This window comes from Carassius gibelio, chromosome B9, assembly GCF_023724105.1.
Source record: "Carassius gibelio isolate Cgi1373 ecotype wild population from Czech Republic chromosome B9, carGib1.2-hapl.c, whole genome shotgun sequence".
NCBI lineage: Eukaryota > Metazoa > Chordata > Actinopteri > Cypriniformes > Cyprinidae > Carassius > Carassius gibelio.
The window spans coordinates 10,122,123-10,140,840 of NC_068404.1; the positions used below are offsets into that span (position 1 = coordinate 10,122,123).

General features: G+C 37.0%; 1 protein-coding gene across 9 annotated transcripts in view; it reads left to right on the top strand.

Annotated features, from left to right (window-relative positions):
- The window catches only part of pard3bb (par-3 family cell polarity regulator beta b), a 287,760-nt gene that overhangs the window by 178,980 nt on the left and 90,062 nt on the right, over nucleotides 1–18,718 (top strand). For all 9 annotated transcript variants that reach the window (XM_052565052.1, XM_052565050.1, XM_052565049.1 and 6 more), the window contains exons 17-18: nucleotides 4,476–4,685; nucleotides 9,934–10,159. In XM_052565052.1, coding sequence (XP_052421012.1) covers nucleotides 4,476–4,685; nucleotides 9,934–10,159 — 436 coding nt within the window. The remainder of the gene's footprint in view (nucleotides 1–4,475; nucleotides 4,686–9,933; nucleotides 10,160–18,718) is intronic.

Sequence of the window (18,718 nt, forward strand, 5' to 3'; positions counted from 1 at the left end):
AGCGTCTGAACTGTAACTGGCGTATATGTGTCTCTATCCACTCTTCCTGCCTGAATACACCATCGAGTTTGATTGACAGACTCTGGGACATGAGGTTTGTAGGAGTGTAACTTGCAGAAAGCTGCTTCCTGAACCCTGCACTTATGAACCGAGAGTAAGTGTTTCTGAGTGTGGCAGGAGAACACAAGTGACACAGAGACAGCTGACCTTTCCGATTATATGCTCCACATTTCTCTTCTCCTAACTTCCACCACAGGAGATCCATCTTTGGTGTGACAGACCCCAAATGGCCCTCTCTTTACAGTGTCTGTTAAATGTGATTTGAAATAAAGTTAGTTCACTAGACGGCCATTTTGGCAATGCCTCAGGCCAGATATTTTCTGTTTAGGTGACTTTATTTAAAAAATAAGCTAGGGTTTTTGCACTTCTGGTTCCATCTTTCTAGAGTCAGTATATTTTTTGAATGTGTCTTTTGGTTAAATGTCTGAAATAATACATGTGATTAACACAAGCTTAAGATATTTTCATGTTTTATTCTACAGCCTAAAATGCAACAATAATATCGCATTCATACTTTTCATAGCATTTAGTTGTCATGAAAAAAGGTGTTTGCTCAAATATTTCTACTGTACTCTTACCAGCAATACCACATACTTTTGAGAATGTAGTATGACAGTTATCTGGTACTATATTAATCTTGAACATTATAATGTGTCTTATATTTTTAGGTGTTTATTTTAAAAATGTAAATTATTAAAAAATATTATTATTATTATTATTATTATTATTATTATTATTATTTATTTATTTTATTTTTTTATTGATTAATTTTATTTATTTAAAATCCAAACTGTGAGATGATATTATTTAAATAATGGCTATCAATTCAATAATAATAAAAAAAGTGAAAGTGGCCTCTAAAGATTCTATAAAACTGGTATATAAAATTGAGAATTTTGAGATTTGTAAAAAAATATTTATAATATATAGTATTATAAAATGTATTAGTTTTTTTCTATAACTATAACTCTTTTTTTGTATTTTAAGAAATATTACTAAGCATCATTTAAACTTTACACTGTACATTTGATAACAGTCTATTATTTGTGATCTAGTAGGATACTAAATTGGTTGTTAATTGGGATGAAGCTCTAGCCTCAATGTTTGTTTCCTGTGAGATGAATTTAAAGTCCACACTCACATCTGCCTTCTGCTTAAATCAGGTTACACTGATACACATCTACAGTTAATAGTCCCTCCCCCTTTTCAGTATGTATGTGGGTCTGATTAAAGCATGCTAGTATCCCGAGACACACATTTAGACTCTCATCTCCAAGCAAAAAGTGTTTTGGAGACCTCCAGAGAGCAGGATTCTCAAAAGCTGCTTAATTTCATCAGCTGGCCGTGGGACAGAAGTAATTACGTTTGTGACACGAACTGTGCTTGTATAGAGAACATTTCAGTCACGCTGGCTGGTACATCAGTGGCCTGCTATTTATAAACCTTCTCTCACACAAATCCAGCCCTGAATTGAGCTGCAGCAGACCTCTCTCCTACTCACTGATGCTCTATACTGCTGTTAATGAACATTTCCCTATGATCCACCACCGCCATGTGCTTGCAAGTCCAATTTAAGAGTGGTTTGCTTTGGTCGTTTGTGGTGAAATTTCAGGATTAGCCCTTGATGAGTTAAACTTTTTTTTTTTTTTAATTAATTCTTAAATCCCAATTTGCTGATGTTTTCAGGGCTGTCGCTTGGTATTTAGTGCTCATTTTCAAACTTAAAGGGGTACTCCACCCCAAAAAAAAAAAGAAAATTATCTCATCGTTTTACTCAAGCTCATGCCATCCCAGATTTGTATAACTTTTTTTTTTTCTTCAGAAGGACATAAAGATTTTTTTGGAAGAAAGAAAATAGGTCAGCACGTTGTGAAGCACGATGTTAGTGAGTTCAAAAGTTAACATGAGCAGTGACGCTGAAACACTGCAGACTGTGATTTCTCAAATGAGTTTCACAATATATCACTTATAGCAGGATTTACAATGTGCTGACATTAACGTCAATCATGGACTCATATGACAGTTGGCTGAAAGCGATAGTTTATTGTAATTTCTAAAGTGCCATTCTTCAGCTAGAAGATCTAGTCCATGGCATGTTAACTAACTAACACACTGTTACAATGTAATATACCAAATCAGCAGAATAGAATGGTTTCTGAAGGATCATGTGACACTGAAGGCAGGAGTAATGGCTGCAGAAAATCCAGCTTTGCCTTCACAGGAATAAATTACAATTCAAAATACATTCAAATTGAACAATCTTACTGTTTTTACTTTATTTTTGATCAAATAAATTCATCCTTGGTGAGCTTTAGATACTAATTTCAAAAGCATTTTAAACATTTACCGTCCGCATAAAAGTAGTGCATAAATAAAGACATTTATACCATTTTTGAATAGTTTTTTTTATTTATTTTATTTCATTTTTTAAATTGCTCTTGCTCTTTGTATCTGCCTACTCAGAATCAGCATGTCACATACATATGCAGATTGGCATCCTTTGAACTTCCGTGAACTTTGATTTCTTGTCGAACTTCAAGGTGTGGCTCTGTTGTGATGCTATATGAAGACCCTCTCATCCAGCTGTGTCCTCATCTTTGTTCACCCTCCTTGTCCCTCAGCACCCCCTTCCTCATCTCTCGCTGTCTCTTTCTCTCTCTGTACCACATCCCAAATTGCATGTGCATAAATTTCTCTCGTGTCATAATCTTGATAGCATAAAGCATGCAGCTGGTCCGGGTTGGGCTCATCTCGTCTGGCCTTCTCTGGCAGTTTGGAGGCCACACAGATTAAACGACTGATCCCACTTCCACTTTCATTTAAATGGCCATTAGCCAAGCAAAAAAAAAGGGGCTGGTGCCGGCAGCAGGCCAGGCTGATTGGAATTCCAGTGAGGCGCACCACCTGTCGATATGATGATTTCCTGATTCATGAATGCATTCTGGAAGCTGCAGTGGTTTAGCTAATGATTGTGGCTGGAGGAGATGTTTGGAGAAGGGTGGGGTCGACCAAAGCGAGGATGGAGGTATGCGGAGATGGAAAGTAGAGAGAGAGAGAGAGAGAGATGGTGCTTTCGACTGATGGAGAAAAGAGTCCCGGGATTGAGTTCTCATCCATCATTCCCTGTGGAGGCGCATGTTTAAAAAGTCATTTTCATTAGAGGAGAGAGTGTGTTTACAATTTCACACACACACTCACACAACATACACTCACATACATGCTCAGTCTTATAAAGATCCACCTTTGGCACTTCAAACATTATTAACGTTTTGCTTTGTCTTCTTCCCAGAATGCGTTTGGAAATGCTCCAGTGGTCTTTATTGACCCACCATCTTTGATTAGCACAGAAACAAATGAGCGAGTCTTTCATAAAGCGCTGATGCTAGAATTAAGTTTCCAAATACCAGTGATTGCTAGGCAGCAAAACATAGATTTAAAAGTTCAAGTTTAGGTTAATGTCTTTGTTTTTGCACAAATTACAAATAAGTGCGAAAAAGCAATGTAGCATGCAAACAGTATGATGACAGTTATATTTTGAATGGGAAACATTCTTTGAATAAAACTTCAAGAAATATTCCAGATCCAAAGTCAACAGCATTTGTGTCAAAATGTTGACTAACTTCAATGGTTTAACCACAAAACATAAAATTCTTATATTTTCAGTGTATTATTGTATCCAATGCCATAAATGCAAAAACCCTATAACGACTGTAAAAATCAAATAATATTCACATTTTTACTGCTGAATTTAATTTTTATGAGTATATCCTGAAAGAACATTAAAATTTTTCAAAAACTACTTTTCTGTGTTTGTGGCAATAACATTGTCACAAATGCTGACAGTTTTGATTAATTTATTAGCATAAGTATATTATATATATGAGAGATGTTCAAACTTAAAGGGATAGTTCATCCCGAAATGAAAAATTCTGTCATTAATTACTCGCGCTCATGACATTTCAAACCCGGAAAACCTCCGTTCATCTTCGGAACACAAATGAAGATATTTTTGATGAGAGCTCTCTGATCCTGTATAAACCGCAACACAACTGCCATGTTCCCAGACCCAAAATTCCCAGACCTAGAATTTCCCCAGAAAAATTTAATCAACTTAAACAGCATTGTTTACGTACAGGAGAAAGTGCGCATGTGCGTTGTGGTGCTCTCCAAAATGGCAGAAGACGGTAACTCGGGGAGAAGAATAATTAAATAAATTATTATTTGTACATTTTAAATTTAAAAAAACAAAAATATCACATTGATTGAAATGGTCTAAAAACTAACTTCAAATGGAGTCAGTACAGTATGTTTAATTTATTTAATGAACTGCAAAAATGCGTGGATAAAGATTTTTGTCAAGCACTGTAATAAAGTGTCCTTTTCTGGTTTTATTTTTCCTCTTTTTCATTTCTCAGTGAGTGGAGGGGTGGAGTTGGGACCCACGCTAGGCCTGAAGAAGTCCAGTTCTCTAGAGAGTCTTCAGACTGCCATGACAGAGGCCAAGAGAAACGAGCTGCTGCCCTTCCACAGGCCCCGCCCACACATGGTGAGAGGGCGTGGCTGCAACGAGAGCTTCCGGGCAGCAATCGACAAATCATACGACGGCCCGCCAGAAGAGGATGACGGTGAGCACCCACAATGCAGAAGCAACACAATAACAGGATGTCAAGATGCAATGTGTAATTTCTGTAATTTAAAAAAAATATTTAAAGAAATATCTATAAAAAAGTAGGTTGTGGCCCTTTTAAAGAAATTGGTAGTTGCTATATTCCACATATCATTTAGACTCCTATGTCCGTATTTGTAGTGATTGTGGATATGTGTGAGTGAAGTCAGTGACTGCTGAGGGAGAGTAATTGAGAGTAAAGTGTTTGGCTTTGTCCTTGTCATGTGCTTCCTCTTCCCACACACCAGCCTAATTGGCCCTTCCGTGAGACGACAGACTACAGACATGTGGTGAAAGAAGGAGAGAGTGTGAGAGAGGAGAGGGGTTGTTCATTATGGTCAGTGCGAACAGATACAGCACAGCTGAAGACTTAAGATCCTGTCTCATGCGCACACACACACACACACACATCCCAAAGCAGTACCTAACTTGCCTATTCGTGGAGATCAAGATAAAAACAGAGCTCGTTATTGTAGGCTTTTTCCTGAAATTTTAAACTGAGATTTGGTTCAATAGTGCAATTTAGGATGACCAAGTGATGAGTTCCTAGCTTCAAAACAAGCTCATTAACACAAATTATCAGGTTATTTACTCATTTGCTCATTGACGTGTGATTCTGCTGTTTACATCTGCTGTTTATCTCGATGTGGAGATGCCACACACACATTTACGTGTGTACACCGTGATCTTCTGGTCAAGGAAACAGCAGCAGCTTATTACTAATTACTGAGGACAGTAATTAGGCACACAGCGTTCCTCTCACTTTTCATTACCGTCCCTGTTGTGGCATGATATTTTGCCTGACTCTGTATGTGTGTGTGTAGGGGGAGAGAGAAAGATCATATTCTGTAAATACATTTGTTTATTAATCTATTCATGCATACTTTTGTGATAGAGCAGCATACAGTACATATAAAAAGATAACTTGAGGAAAATATGGTTAAAAAAATACTAAATGTAGTATTTTCATACACTCAATCACAAATTAATTGAAATTAAATGAAGAAGTATTATAGTTTATTACATTCAATAAGCTAAGTTTTATTTTTTGTACCCACTTAAGTTGGACTTAAATACAACTTTATCTGTTATTTTATTGTTGCTTATATTGTCTTTTAAATATGCTTAAAGAGTATTGTTGAATGTACTGACAAACATACTGTATTTATTTTAAAATGAATGTAATTTAAATATCTGTAATTAAAATTAATGTTAAATGTAATATCAAATATTACTACAGTTAAAAATTTTATTTAATGTTCTTTAGTGTGTTAGTCAGCACAATAAATTAAATGCACTTTTTTAAAAGCATTATGAGAATATTGTATATGTATTTAATAAACATAAAATGTTTCATTTGACATTTTTTCGCCAAAACTGCACTTAAGCGTGTTAAGAAATCATGAAAGTCATGCATTCAGTTGCATTTTGTTTCTCCACACACACACTTTTTAGCATTTAATATAAACTTGCAATGCACATTTTCACTAGGGTATGTCAACGCTTACATTTTTTTGTCCTTGCACCCTTAAATGATAATGTTGGAGCTGATTTTAACAGCTTAGATTAGAATCTTTATTAATGGTGGAGTTTTCTTTTGTGACATTTACACAATGTCACTATTGAATGGCATGAACCATTGGCTTATTACAGGAACAGATCCCCCTGGAGTAACCTGGGGTTAAGTGCCCTGCTCAAGGGTGCAATGATAATACTGTCAGCACATCCACTGGCAGTCCACAGTAGTTCCGATGTATATTGCGTACAAAATATCAAGAGATGACTGAAAATGGCCAGATGCAGTCTGATTGGCTGCTACTCAACTTCAGGAGGGGGGGGGGGGGGGACTATGGTTTCACTTTGTAGGCCAATCGGCTGTTAGCATTACACTGGTTCCCTCAACAAAAAAACAATAGGATTCTTCACTAGGCTTTTGGATTATCGCAAAAAATAAGCTCTGTTTTCAGCCATAGTTTATAAAGCTTACGTGTCTTGTCCATCAGAATTATAAACCTTTATCAATTTTGAAGCCAACATAAAAGCGCCAGAACTTAAAAGCTAAACTTAAGCTAAAAATGAACTACAGCAGCACCGTCGCTTGCCTTGAAAATTACCACCACCACGTACCACAACAAAATTTTCAAACTTATTTTTAACATTTTCAGTAAAAATAATTTACTCTGTAAATGAATTTTAATCCACACTATATGAACCTTTTCATATAAACTGAGATAAATACAAAAGTACAGGCAAACTTAAACTGAAATGAGACATTAGCAATACATAGTATAGTGAATAAATGAAATAATCATAACTAAAAGACACATGAAAGCACATATTTCTGTACATTTTGAAATAAGATGCATTAAAAGCCAATAAATCTTTGATTAATATTAATGTGTTAATTAAAAACACGTTCTATTCAGTAAAATTCTAGTGCATTTAATCTATTCAATAACAATGAGAGCGTTTTTGGATATGGTAAGATTAAACTTATTTGAATGAATAAAGAACCACATTTCAGCTGTTGTTTTGTTAGAGTGGCTACACAAAATGTTATTTTATCATTGCTTCTTGAAAATCTTCAATCCTTAATATGCTTTCTAACAGCTTCATGTGTCATAAACATTTAAATTCAACGTAGCTTCAAGCACTATGCATCATCAAAGTTTCATTTTCACTGTGACTGTGCCAGGTAAATATGGTGTTTACATGGAATAATCATATGAGTTTACCTTATGTTAGGAACCCAGAGTCTCCATATCAGTAGGAAAGTGATGAAACGAGCATCTTCCATCCGACGACTTGTGTTACAATTCACGGCATAGCAAATAAAAAACCTTGTCAAACAAAAACCTCGTCAAACAACAATATAAAATGCGGGAAACTATTAATTGGTTATTCCACAATTAATTGTCCTATAAATTATATAAAATTGGAAAAATCTGGCATGAATACCTTTAATGTCTCCGACAGCCTGTAGTCCCATTTAGCAACTTGTTAGCAACCGTCTTTTTTAAGATATGTAAAAGTTTAAACAAATCACAAATGGGGTGTAACTGATGTGTTATATGTCGTAGAATAATACTTAAAAGTACCTTGAGCTTGTGTGAACCACGGACCTTATTTTAGGGGGTTTAATCAAACTCCCATTCCAAAAACCCATTGACTCTGGGACTGTGGAAGTGCTAAAATGCAAACTCGCCTCCAGGTTTTTGTCTACAAAGTGACGTCATATTTCCACCACACTATTAGTTCAGTAAATTTTCACTTATGAGGAAGAAATAGATGTGCCAAAGTTTGCGAGGTTTATGCAATCAGATATTTAGAAAATATTTCAAATAAACATGAAACTACATGGTCAGAATGAAACATTGCTTTTACTTTATATCACCGTGATATCAGTGGGTTAAACAGAGCCGAGTATGACGGTCTTGAAAAAAATGAAAGCATGATCAAATAAGCCCAAAATGCATAGATCGAACCTGTAACTTTCAGTTGCAAGCCTTCAGCCTGAACCACTACACCACCACCCGAGGAGAAAATGAATAGGATGCAGTCTACTCGCATGAAGAAGAAACCATATAAATATCAAAGGCCATACATCAGTGAGGATGATAAACAGAGAAGCATTTAAGGAAGGGATTTATTTCCCTTTGAAATGGTTTCCATTTTTTTCACTTTGAGCTCACAGCAGTGTCATTATAGCTTTATTATGTAAGGCTTTCAGAGCATAGGTACTGCTCTCTAAGTCCTCAAGCCCTGCTCTTTTAAAGCATTTTCATATTGAGACGTGAGCATGATGAGAAATATCTAGCCTTTTTTCTTTATCCTTTCTCACCATTTTTTTCCCCCCGGCATTCAGCATTGTGTTCAGCGGATTGATATTTACAATAAGCCTTTGCGCTGGTCCGAACAAAAGAGTTTTCTGATGCATATTAGAGAAGTGGGAGCAGGAGCAGGCCTTTGAGGTTCCTCTGTGTCTCTGAATAATAGGGCGGCTGTACAGTCATTACCGAGCCACCCGCTTCAATGCTAGCTTAAACAGCGGATCGGCGTTTGTTTGTGTAGAAATCAGGCCATGGGGAAACGGATGCTGCTGTTGGCCTTGGACTAAGCCTCGGAAGAACCGACTTGTCCTCGAACCCAGTAGTTGAAGTTTGTGTAGGCGATGCTCAGAGAGAGTTGTGCATGCTTTTCTTTTTGTTCTGTTTTGTTTATCTCTGTCATTCAAGGTGGAACTGGTTCAGAGTCATACTGAATGTATTGCATTCTATATCACCAAAGCAAGGGGAGTTTATTTTTCAAGACTTTCCTGTTCCTCATTGGAGGTTAATGCCATGTGATATGAGATAATTATGTGTATCTTTAATGTGTATCCTTAATAATTATCTTACAAGCATAGATCTCTCTTGTCCCTTCCCTCAATAATTTCTTTGTCTTTTCCCTTGTCATATTTTGGCCTGTAAGATACAACTAGCCATCAATAAATCGCAGTGTACAGGGCTGTCGGGACCTTCCCCTGAGCTACAAGTGGAGGGTTAGTTAGATGGCTGCTGTGAGGCTTATGAAAGACTGATGCTTTTTCACACGTCTCCTCATCTCTCTTTTAACACGCTCTCTGAGGCGGCCTGGTAAACGTACATCTGCTCCCAGGCACCGCCGCTACCATCTGACAAACCTCAGAGCGCAGACACATAATGCAGCCGCGATTGATCGCCCCACACACACACACACACACAGTGCCCCACAGTGGATAGCCAGTAACAGATGGTTATGTCAGCAGGTTCCTCAGTTACCCAAGCCTCTTTTTTCACTTTTTCTATCCATATCTGTCCTCATCCCCCCCCCCCCCCCATCCAGTTATCCACATCCATTCTTTCTCTTTCCTTCTGATTATGATAATGTGAGCAACTTTTTGATGCTCCAGGGCAGGTTAGCTGAAAAAAATATCTCAGAAGAGATCTTTTATATTTCCACGAGTCCTACTGAGATATAGGCCATACTTGGACAAGGTAAATACTGTGTGAACATAGAAATCTGTGAAACCAGTTGAGGTTTTGCTATGCTATTTATACTGTAGTAGATATATTTGTGCAGTTTATGGTATATAAACACAAGAAGACACATGTAATGTATATCATTTTAGTTATGCCAGACCACTGTATATTCATCATATTTTATGTTTGCTTGTTGTTTTGGAACAGATGAGGGGTCGGACCAGAGTTCTGGACGAGATACGCCAGCCAGCGGCTCCTCCAGACAAGGTGCAGGAGACAATGAGGAGAACAAGAAAGACAAGAAGAAGAAGACTAAAGGCAAGAAGAAAGACAAGTTGAAAAGCAAGGGAAAGGAAAAAGAGAAGAAGAAATCAGAGGAGGTTGGTGATGAGCTGGATAAGAAGACCAAGAAGAAAGGATTCGGGTTGCTGAGGCAAGACCCCAGTTCTTTGTGTTTGTATTTCCTTTTGTCCGTCCCTCTCCTCTTCTTTCTTTGTTGTTTTTGTGTCTCTCTTAAAGGGACAGTTCACCGGAAAATGAATTTACTCAAAAAATAGTTTTCTCACCCTTATGTTTTTCCAAACCCGTATGATTTTCTTTCATCTATGGAACATAAAAGATGTTGTTTTGAGATGCGTTCTGTTCATTCTTTTTTCATGCAAATACAATGAATGGTGACAGAAGCTTTTAAGCTTCAAAAAGACACAAAGGCGCCATAAAAATATCATGAAAGATGTCCATTTGACTGGTACACTATATTTTAAAGTCATTCTATATTTTCTTGTGATAAATAGTCCAAAATGTTGTTTTCCACTCATTATCTTTCCAGTGAGCTGTTAATTGTTGAAACTGGATTGAGTCAGTTTGATGAATGAACACTTCAGTTTGATAAATCAGATCAACTGATTACTTCAAGAGATTAGACCTAAAAGAGCTAATTATTCAAGTATCTCATATTGCTACTTCTCCTATCATGGACTCTAATAAAAGCTAGGATAAATATCAGTAAAAAGCTACTTTTTGCATAACATCATTTATTTTATGGTGTTTTTGGAAATCCCCAGTACCTGTTCATTGTCATTTAATTGAAAGAGTGATTATTGTGCATTCCACTGAAGAAAGAAGCCAGGTTTGGAACGATGTGAGCGTGAGTAAATGATTTTCATTTTCATATGAAGGCTGGTTTGATTAACAGATTCTCCCACACATGTGAAGGTCAGGATGGATGACTGTTGATTTGACGCACATGCTAAACTGCGGCGATGGGTCGCTGCTCGGTCACATGTTGTGAGATGGAATTTTGGCCCGAGCTGTTCTTGAGACGCTCGGTTGGCTCATACTCACGGTTGAAAGTGTTTCGGCCCACTTGCGTGTGTGTAACTGACTTAGACCGCTGGTAAACAGAGCAGTCAGGCCCAGCTCCATATGGCCTGCCGTCTCTGCGTCACAGTGCTCAATCTCCCCTGTCTTCATGCTGCGCCAGTGCCAGGCCTAATTTGCATCACGGTGGGCACCTGTGCCAACCCTTGCCCATCTGTCCGTCGATCGGCCGGCCGGCTGGCCAGCACTGGCTCAGGCACCATCAAGGCCAAGCGGCTCCATCACAGTGGAGGACGACCCGCATGAGTGATTCTACAAATCAGAGCATGGACGCCCCGGCAGGCTCCACCTAACGGGCAATTAGCTTTATAATTGTTTTAATTTGGATGACTGCCGGGAAAACTGAAAGGCACACCATGCTGTTACAGCAACATGCGGAATATTCCAGCAGAGAGAGAGAAACAGAAACAGTGGAGTGAAGAAAACAGCCGGGGAACTTGATTCAGCTGGTGTCTTTCTCAAGGTGAACTGTTTTGACTCGTCAGGAAATGCGGGCTACGTTACGGCTCTTGCTTCTGTTAATCCGACTTGGTCTGACTCGGCCTGATCCCACTGTTTTTCCTCTTCCGTGTGTCTGTCTGCGCCCACTGCGGCCAGCGCCCATGCAATCATTCTAATGCGCACCGTTGTTCTGAGGAGATAAGCGTTTATGTGTTGGCTTGTCAGCGGTTGATGGGGTGAGGGATGTAAAGGTTATTGAATACCACCTTCTTAGTTTTATTTATTTATATTTGGCAGGCAGCGGGGATTAGAAATGTGGGTTCGAGAGCTGTGCGGTGATGCTGCTCGCCACAGAATGTGACACAGCCTTCACTCAAAACTGACATAACCCAGAACTTTGCCGCAAGATTGCCCTGTCACCCTGAACATGCCAGATATCCACGTTTTAAATGGACTGAAAATGTGTTGATAGAAGAGTAAAGTTCTCCATAAGTCAACTTTTTAAAGGTCCAGGGATTGTGAACACTCTTGCATAGCTGGGGTAACTGATGAGTCCTTGCTTAACATGACCTTATTTGTAAAGATGTGCATCTACATAAACCCAGCCAAATCCCTTTATTCTTTGGAACTGTCAGGGGGGTTAACTTGAAGGCCTGTTTATACATTACCAGTCAAAAGTTTGGAATTAAGATTGATTTATTCATTTTTGTGTGTATATATATATATATATATATATATATATATATATATATATATATATATATATATATGCTATAGGGTAATATTAACACACAAACAAAAATACAAAAAAAATAAATTAATGCTCACTTTTAATCAACAAGCATGCATTAAATTAATCAAAATAGTGCAGATATTTAGAATAATGCAAATAATTTCTATTTCCTTTAAACTTTGTATTCATTAAATCCTGAATTTATTTTTTACAATCTCTACTGGAGTAGACTAGAGAAATGGCTGCTGAAAATTAAGGAATAATTTAATGTGAAAAGAAAATAGACATAGAAAGATAGAAAATAGTTATTTTAAATAATAATACTTCAAAATATTACTGTACGATATTATTTTTACTATATTATGATCACATATAAGCATAACGTTGTTTTTTTTGTCACCAAATAATTGAAAAAAAAAGAAACAAAGCATCCCCATTGACCTTAGATAATCACGTCCAAACAAATTCCCTTTAAGACAAGGTACTCTGTTGCAATTTTGGTAACAACCCCAGGAAGCTTAAATTTTTTTGAAGATGAACCGGAAAACACCTTGAGACGGTTGTCTCATTTAAACATTTTCCTGAATCAGCTGATTCAGGATGAATGAGCTATAAAATAATAGTTTTTCGAAGAGAATAATCTCTACCAAATGGCCATTTGTGTTGTGGCCTCATCTTTTAGTGTTATTTTAGTTGGTTTAACTCTAGGCTACATAGTTCATTTTGATATTGTGATTTGAATGGTCTGCTCTTGATAATGTTGAGGGTTTTTCACCATTTTACACCTTTTTTTTTTAATCTCTTCACATATTCCTCTCATGTGTTACATAGTAAAGCATTTCTGTAAAATAATTACTTTTACTGGTAATGCAGTAAAGTAATGAGTTATATTTTAATTTTATGTAATTTGATTACAGTTACTTGTCAATAAAATGACGTTACTTAAGTTACAATCGCAGACGAGTCCTACAACATTTAGATGCATGAAAGGTTGTATTTCAATTCGTATGAATCATATTTAAAAATGTTGCACTCAACATATTTTAGTCTGGCATTATAGTTTGGGAAAACTTCAACAAGTGAATGTGTTCAAGTTTATGTCACAGTAACACTAATAAAGTAAAAATAAATGACTCATTAGAATGAGATCATCTGCTGCATCAAGCCGTGTCGGCATCACAATTCAATGTTCATTCCTCATCGCATCGTAGCCGAGATGAACTTGAATCTTTCTTTATACATGGAGGTGATCTGGACATTTACATGTACGCAGTCATTATAGGTGAGTTCAGATGGGAAAGGATGGACCTCGCATTGATTTCATAAGAATTATTTTAACAGAGAATATTTGTTTTTGAAATTACTTCATTTAATAATAGACACTTCAAGCTTTTTCAGGTATACTGTATTTCTCAGCTCATTTTCATTCACTGGTGACTCGTTTCAAGGAGTATTATCACAGAAAACTGAATGCGGAAATTATTTGACTAAAAAAAGAGAGTTTTGTAGATTTTGGAAGTGTAGGCTTTAAAAATAATAGGCTTCTTATGTATTTTTTTTTCAGTCAATATAAAATTAATGAAAGAATTACGAGTTTCTCTTTGTAGTGTATTGTTTAGGTTTGATAACTGGAAAAGTAAAGTAAACTTGAAAGTAGCTTGAAAGTAAAGTAATCTTAGTATTAGTATTAGTAATCTGATTACTTTTTAAAAGCAGGAATCAGTAATGAAATCAAATTACAATTTGAAAGAAATAATTGGTAATTTGTATTGGATTACTTTTTTTTTGAGTAACTTACCCAACACTGTTCCTCATACAGTACATAAATTATACAATCTAGATATACAATGTATTTATTTATTTATTTATTTTTAACCTGCATCCAGGGACTAAAGCAGCTCAAGCATTCTGTAGATCGCTAGAAAAATATTGACTGCCCTTTTCAATTAGCATAATGTGTGTTTGTGATGTCTGACCTCAAAGGTTAAGAGCAGTTGAAGTACAGACTCGCTGAGTCGCCCCTTGAGAAACATGACCTCTAACCCCACCGACTGTAAATCTGTTTCTCCAAGTTCTTAAAATGTCTCTCATTGAAGAAACAGTCTTTTAAAGGGATTTAAACATCTATGTTCTTACAGGCATGTTTACTGTTAATGAACAAACTCCAAAATGAACCAAAGACTGTTTGGAATGAATAAAATACACAATTTTCATTTTTGGGTGAACTATTCCTGTAATTCAGGAAAGGCTGAGGGAGGTATTTCAGTCAGCATTTACAATCAAATGAAGATTTGTTTAACTGAATGTCAGCCATCTTTTTGTAAAGTGAGCCAGTATGGCTACAGAAACCATTCAGGTTCTCTGATACTGAACACAAATAGGTCAGAAAAGCTGTAGACATTGCCACTGTCTAGGTGAAATATGTATATTCTGACTCAGTTTCCTCCTCTGTTTTCCATGTCGATGTTATATGTGTCTGGTAAATCTTAAGCTGGCCAGTGTGGATGGTATTTTGTTCTTTGCCTGGCTCAGATTCAGTGTAACTGGCCACTATTTAGTGCCCAGTGGGAGTCACTGGCTAGTGTCCATTCTGCTGATAGTGGCTGTGTTGATCTGGTGGTAGCGGTGTCTGTGGGTCAGAGCAGTGCTGAAAATCTGGGACATTAAGCCAGGATATGGCCCTGCAGCTCAGTGATAAACATATGACAAAAGAGGAAAAATCAACCTTTTATGTTTCTCAGTCGTTAGCATTCAAAGGCCAGATGTTTACATCAAGCCCCTTCCTTTCAAAATCTCCAAACAGGTTACTGAGTCAATAATACTGTCATTTCCCTCATTCAGCACACCCTTTATTAACTAGTGTATTGTCTCAGCCTTTTCCAATGCACTGTAAAACATTAACGCTTTTGTATTTTTATGAAAGCTATATTTAAATAACTGCCATGTTAATGTTGCATTTAAAAAAATAATACATAGTTGCCATTACATGTAAAGCTTTTCTTGAAGTCTTTGAGGAATTCTACTATTGGGTTTGTACTTTTTGATCCTTCTGATGATTTTACCCAGTGCTTGTGTCTATAATGTGAGTTTATGCTCACTAGAGTTTCACATGTTTAGACTTCATTGGAAACAGTTATGAGTTGAGTTCTTTTTGTGTTTCACCATGTTCTATGTGTGTATACAGTGCGTTGTTTAGTATTGTTAGTGTATAAATGCATGTGTTTGTGAAGTTCAGTGGTAAATTACCAGTATAGTGTGTTTGTGTGAAAAACTGATGATTTAGCACCACAGGAAAACCTTATAGCTTGTTTGTGTGTGTGTGTGTGTGTGTGTGTGTGTGAGACAGAGAGACGGAGTAGCTCTATGGTAGGGTAAGGTATAGCCGCAGGTGGAGGATGGGACCCATTAGGATGTTTTACATCTTGCAGACAGATGGAGGCTGTGTGGACTGCCAAATGCCCCTCATTCTGCTACTGTGATACACAAACACACACACTTAACAACAGATATTACACTGGATAACACACACTGTCCTGTGAAACCTACTGCCGCAAATGTAACCGCACACCACAAGGCTGTGAATTACAGTGATTTCACTCATTTTACTCATAGACATAAGCATGTACCTAAGTTTAACAGTGTATTTAGTTCCAAATTTAGAGTTGAAAGTGTCTGCTTTCTTTTATTTTATTTTTACCCATAATATGCAGTAATCTTTCTCTGTCCTGAAGTCAGATCTGAGCCATCTCTTCTCAGACACTTCAAACGTCCCTCAGCGAAACTTCAGTGTTAAATACTTCCAGACTTCACTTTTATCTCATCAACCCCGCTACTTTTTTATCAAAAATGAAATATTACATAATTAACCTTAATTTGGAGCAATTCAGCAAAATTGTAGTTCCTCAAAGCCTCTTGGCTGGCATGTAAAACTGTGACCGAACATATGACTGTCTCCCATTAGAGGCGAGGGAGGAATGCAGCTTGCAGCTTTACCTTGTAAGGCAAGAGATTAAGCAGGATCTTTTAGGTCAGCCATATTTGATAAACAGTTTTGAAGGCAACGCTGTACCATGTTGAAGCAAATAAAACAACAGTTTAAACCAAACTGAGATGGCCGGCTGGTCTCCCAACATGGCTAGACTAGCTAAAACCACCAAACCACCTTTAAGATTTTTTTTCCCCATCAGGACACATGATGATGGATTGCTGAAGGAATGGAGGGGTGAAATGAAAGAGAAAGAAAGAAAAAGTTCCTGTGTGTGTAATGATAGTGTTGTTCTCTCTGCGGATGTTTATGTAGTGCAGAGAGAGTGAGAACAAATGTTCACTTCTCCTGCTACTGCAATTAACAGACTGCAGCAAGCCCACTCCCTCCATTCTGTCACCAGCTGTCCTCTTTTCTTTCTCATTCTTCTGATTCTCTCCACTCATTTATCCTAATGTCTCTTGACCATTTTGCCTTCTAGCAAATTCCACCACAGCTGCTGTGATAATGGACCTTTTCTTTATGAAAAAACACAAATAAGACATAAAACAAAGCAAAAAAATAGTATAAGAGCAATTTGTGAATCTGTTCATCGATTCATTTAAACCTGCTTGTTCATAAGAGTTATTCATTTGAACTTTAGAGACTGAGCTGTGAATCTGTTCAACTGATTCATTAAAACAAACTGGTCCATAAGAGTATTCAAACCCATCAGCTAGTAAGATTATGCATTCACAAATTTTACTTTGCTGATTGTGTCATTCATTGTTGCGTATAGCAAAGATGACTCAACTAGAAGAAGCCAAATAGTGATGAACATTGCTATGTACTTTAAGGGGGTGTTCACGTGTATTCTTGTTCTTGCATTTTAAAACCGATAAATGGAAAGGTCTTGAGTTAATGCCTGATAAAGTGTCTTGAAAATACAGTGCTCTTTGTGCAAGATGGCTAGATAATTGGGGCACATTGCTAAGGTCAAAGAAGACTTAGCACATTTACATCGACCAATAGAAACTCTGTGTACACACTGTGAGGTTTCAGATTAACCATTGTATTTAAATGCATGCTTTTCCCGAAATGCAAATAATTGGCATGTTGGTGACCATAGTAAAGTTTTGCCATCTCTCCGCTGTAAGCAAAAACACAATTCCAAACAGTTGAACCCAGTAGACATCACTATTCTTGACTAAAGTAACATTAGTTAACAAAGATTTGCTATGTCTGGCAAATTAACAAAACCATTATTGATGTTGGTGCTGTGTTTTATGCAAAGGCTGCTTCACAAAGTGTGCTCCTGTAGTGTTGCCATGTCTATGCCTTATTTTGGGCTTCTTGTTTGCTGTTTTTTCTAACAAGATCTGGCAAACACACCGCTGATGTATGTTTAAGTATGCCATTAACTAGTTGTTCATTTCGGTACACTGCATATACTTTTGGTTAATTCATTTGTAGTTAGTTGTAGAATGCAGTTGCCACTTCTTTAAATCATTTAATGACTTAATAGTTACAAGCATGCATGATACAAACAGAGCATGTAAAACACTGTGTGAATGTCCCCGGATGTAACTACTAACAGTTCCTTGCTAATCTTTAATTTCCCTGTCTTTATTTTAAAAAGTCACACATTTTTATTTATTTATGCATTGTCACATTTTTTAGCATTTCCGTCACAGTCTGCAGCATTGTTGAGTCATATTCATGTTTTACTGTTGTCTTTCATAGGCACTGTTACACCATGATGATGCTCAGTGAGGTTGACAGGTACATGCTGGCAGCATCCTTAACTCTTCTCTTGTCATATTCGTATTTAGCCCGACAGAGGTAGATTTTTTGTGTATCTGTATCTGTTTGTTAATCAGTGTTTATTTATGTGCAAATTTTTGAATGCATATGTTTAATAGTGTATGCATATGTGTGTGTTTGAGCACTGGTGTGTGACCTTTAGTGAGTGTGCTAATGGCCTCTAAAAGCTTCTGAAACAAGTGTCAGAGTCACAGATGGTGCAGCTTACCTCACCCTTATCCTCACAGACCTGCTGACAGAGCGACGGCCCCCTTTTCCTCGTCTCTCTCTCTCAATTAACACATTTCCTAATGTCTTTCCTGCTGTGCGTTTGTATGTTTGATCAAGTCAGCAACCAAGTCTGATGCTCATCAGCAAAAAGCCTTTAGATAGGAAGTGACATCACAGTGCCCCGCACAGAAGCAGAGACACGTGGTTGTCTGTACAGAAGCCACGTATACATGATATTTGTTAGGATTTAAATAAAAATAAAAAATAGTGTGAAATTTTATCAGTCAAATGTTGGTAGATGTTCATAGGTAACGTGATTTAGACTACACATGTATTTATGCCTAATTTCGGATACCTATTTTATATTTCTTTTTAATTAATGAAATTACATTTTAAGTGTCGCTTAAAGGGATAGTTCACCCAAAAATGTAAATGTTATG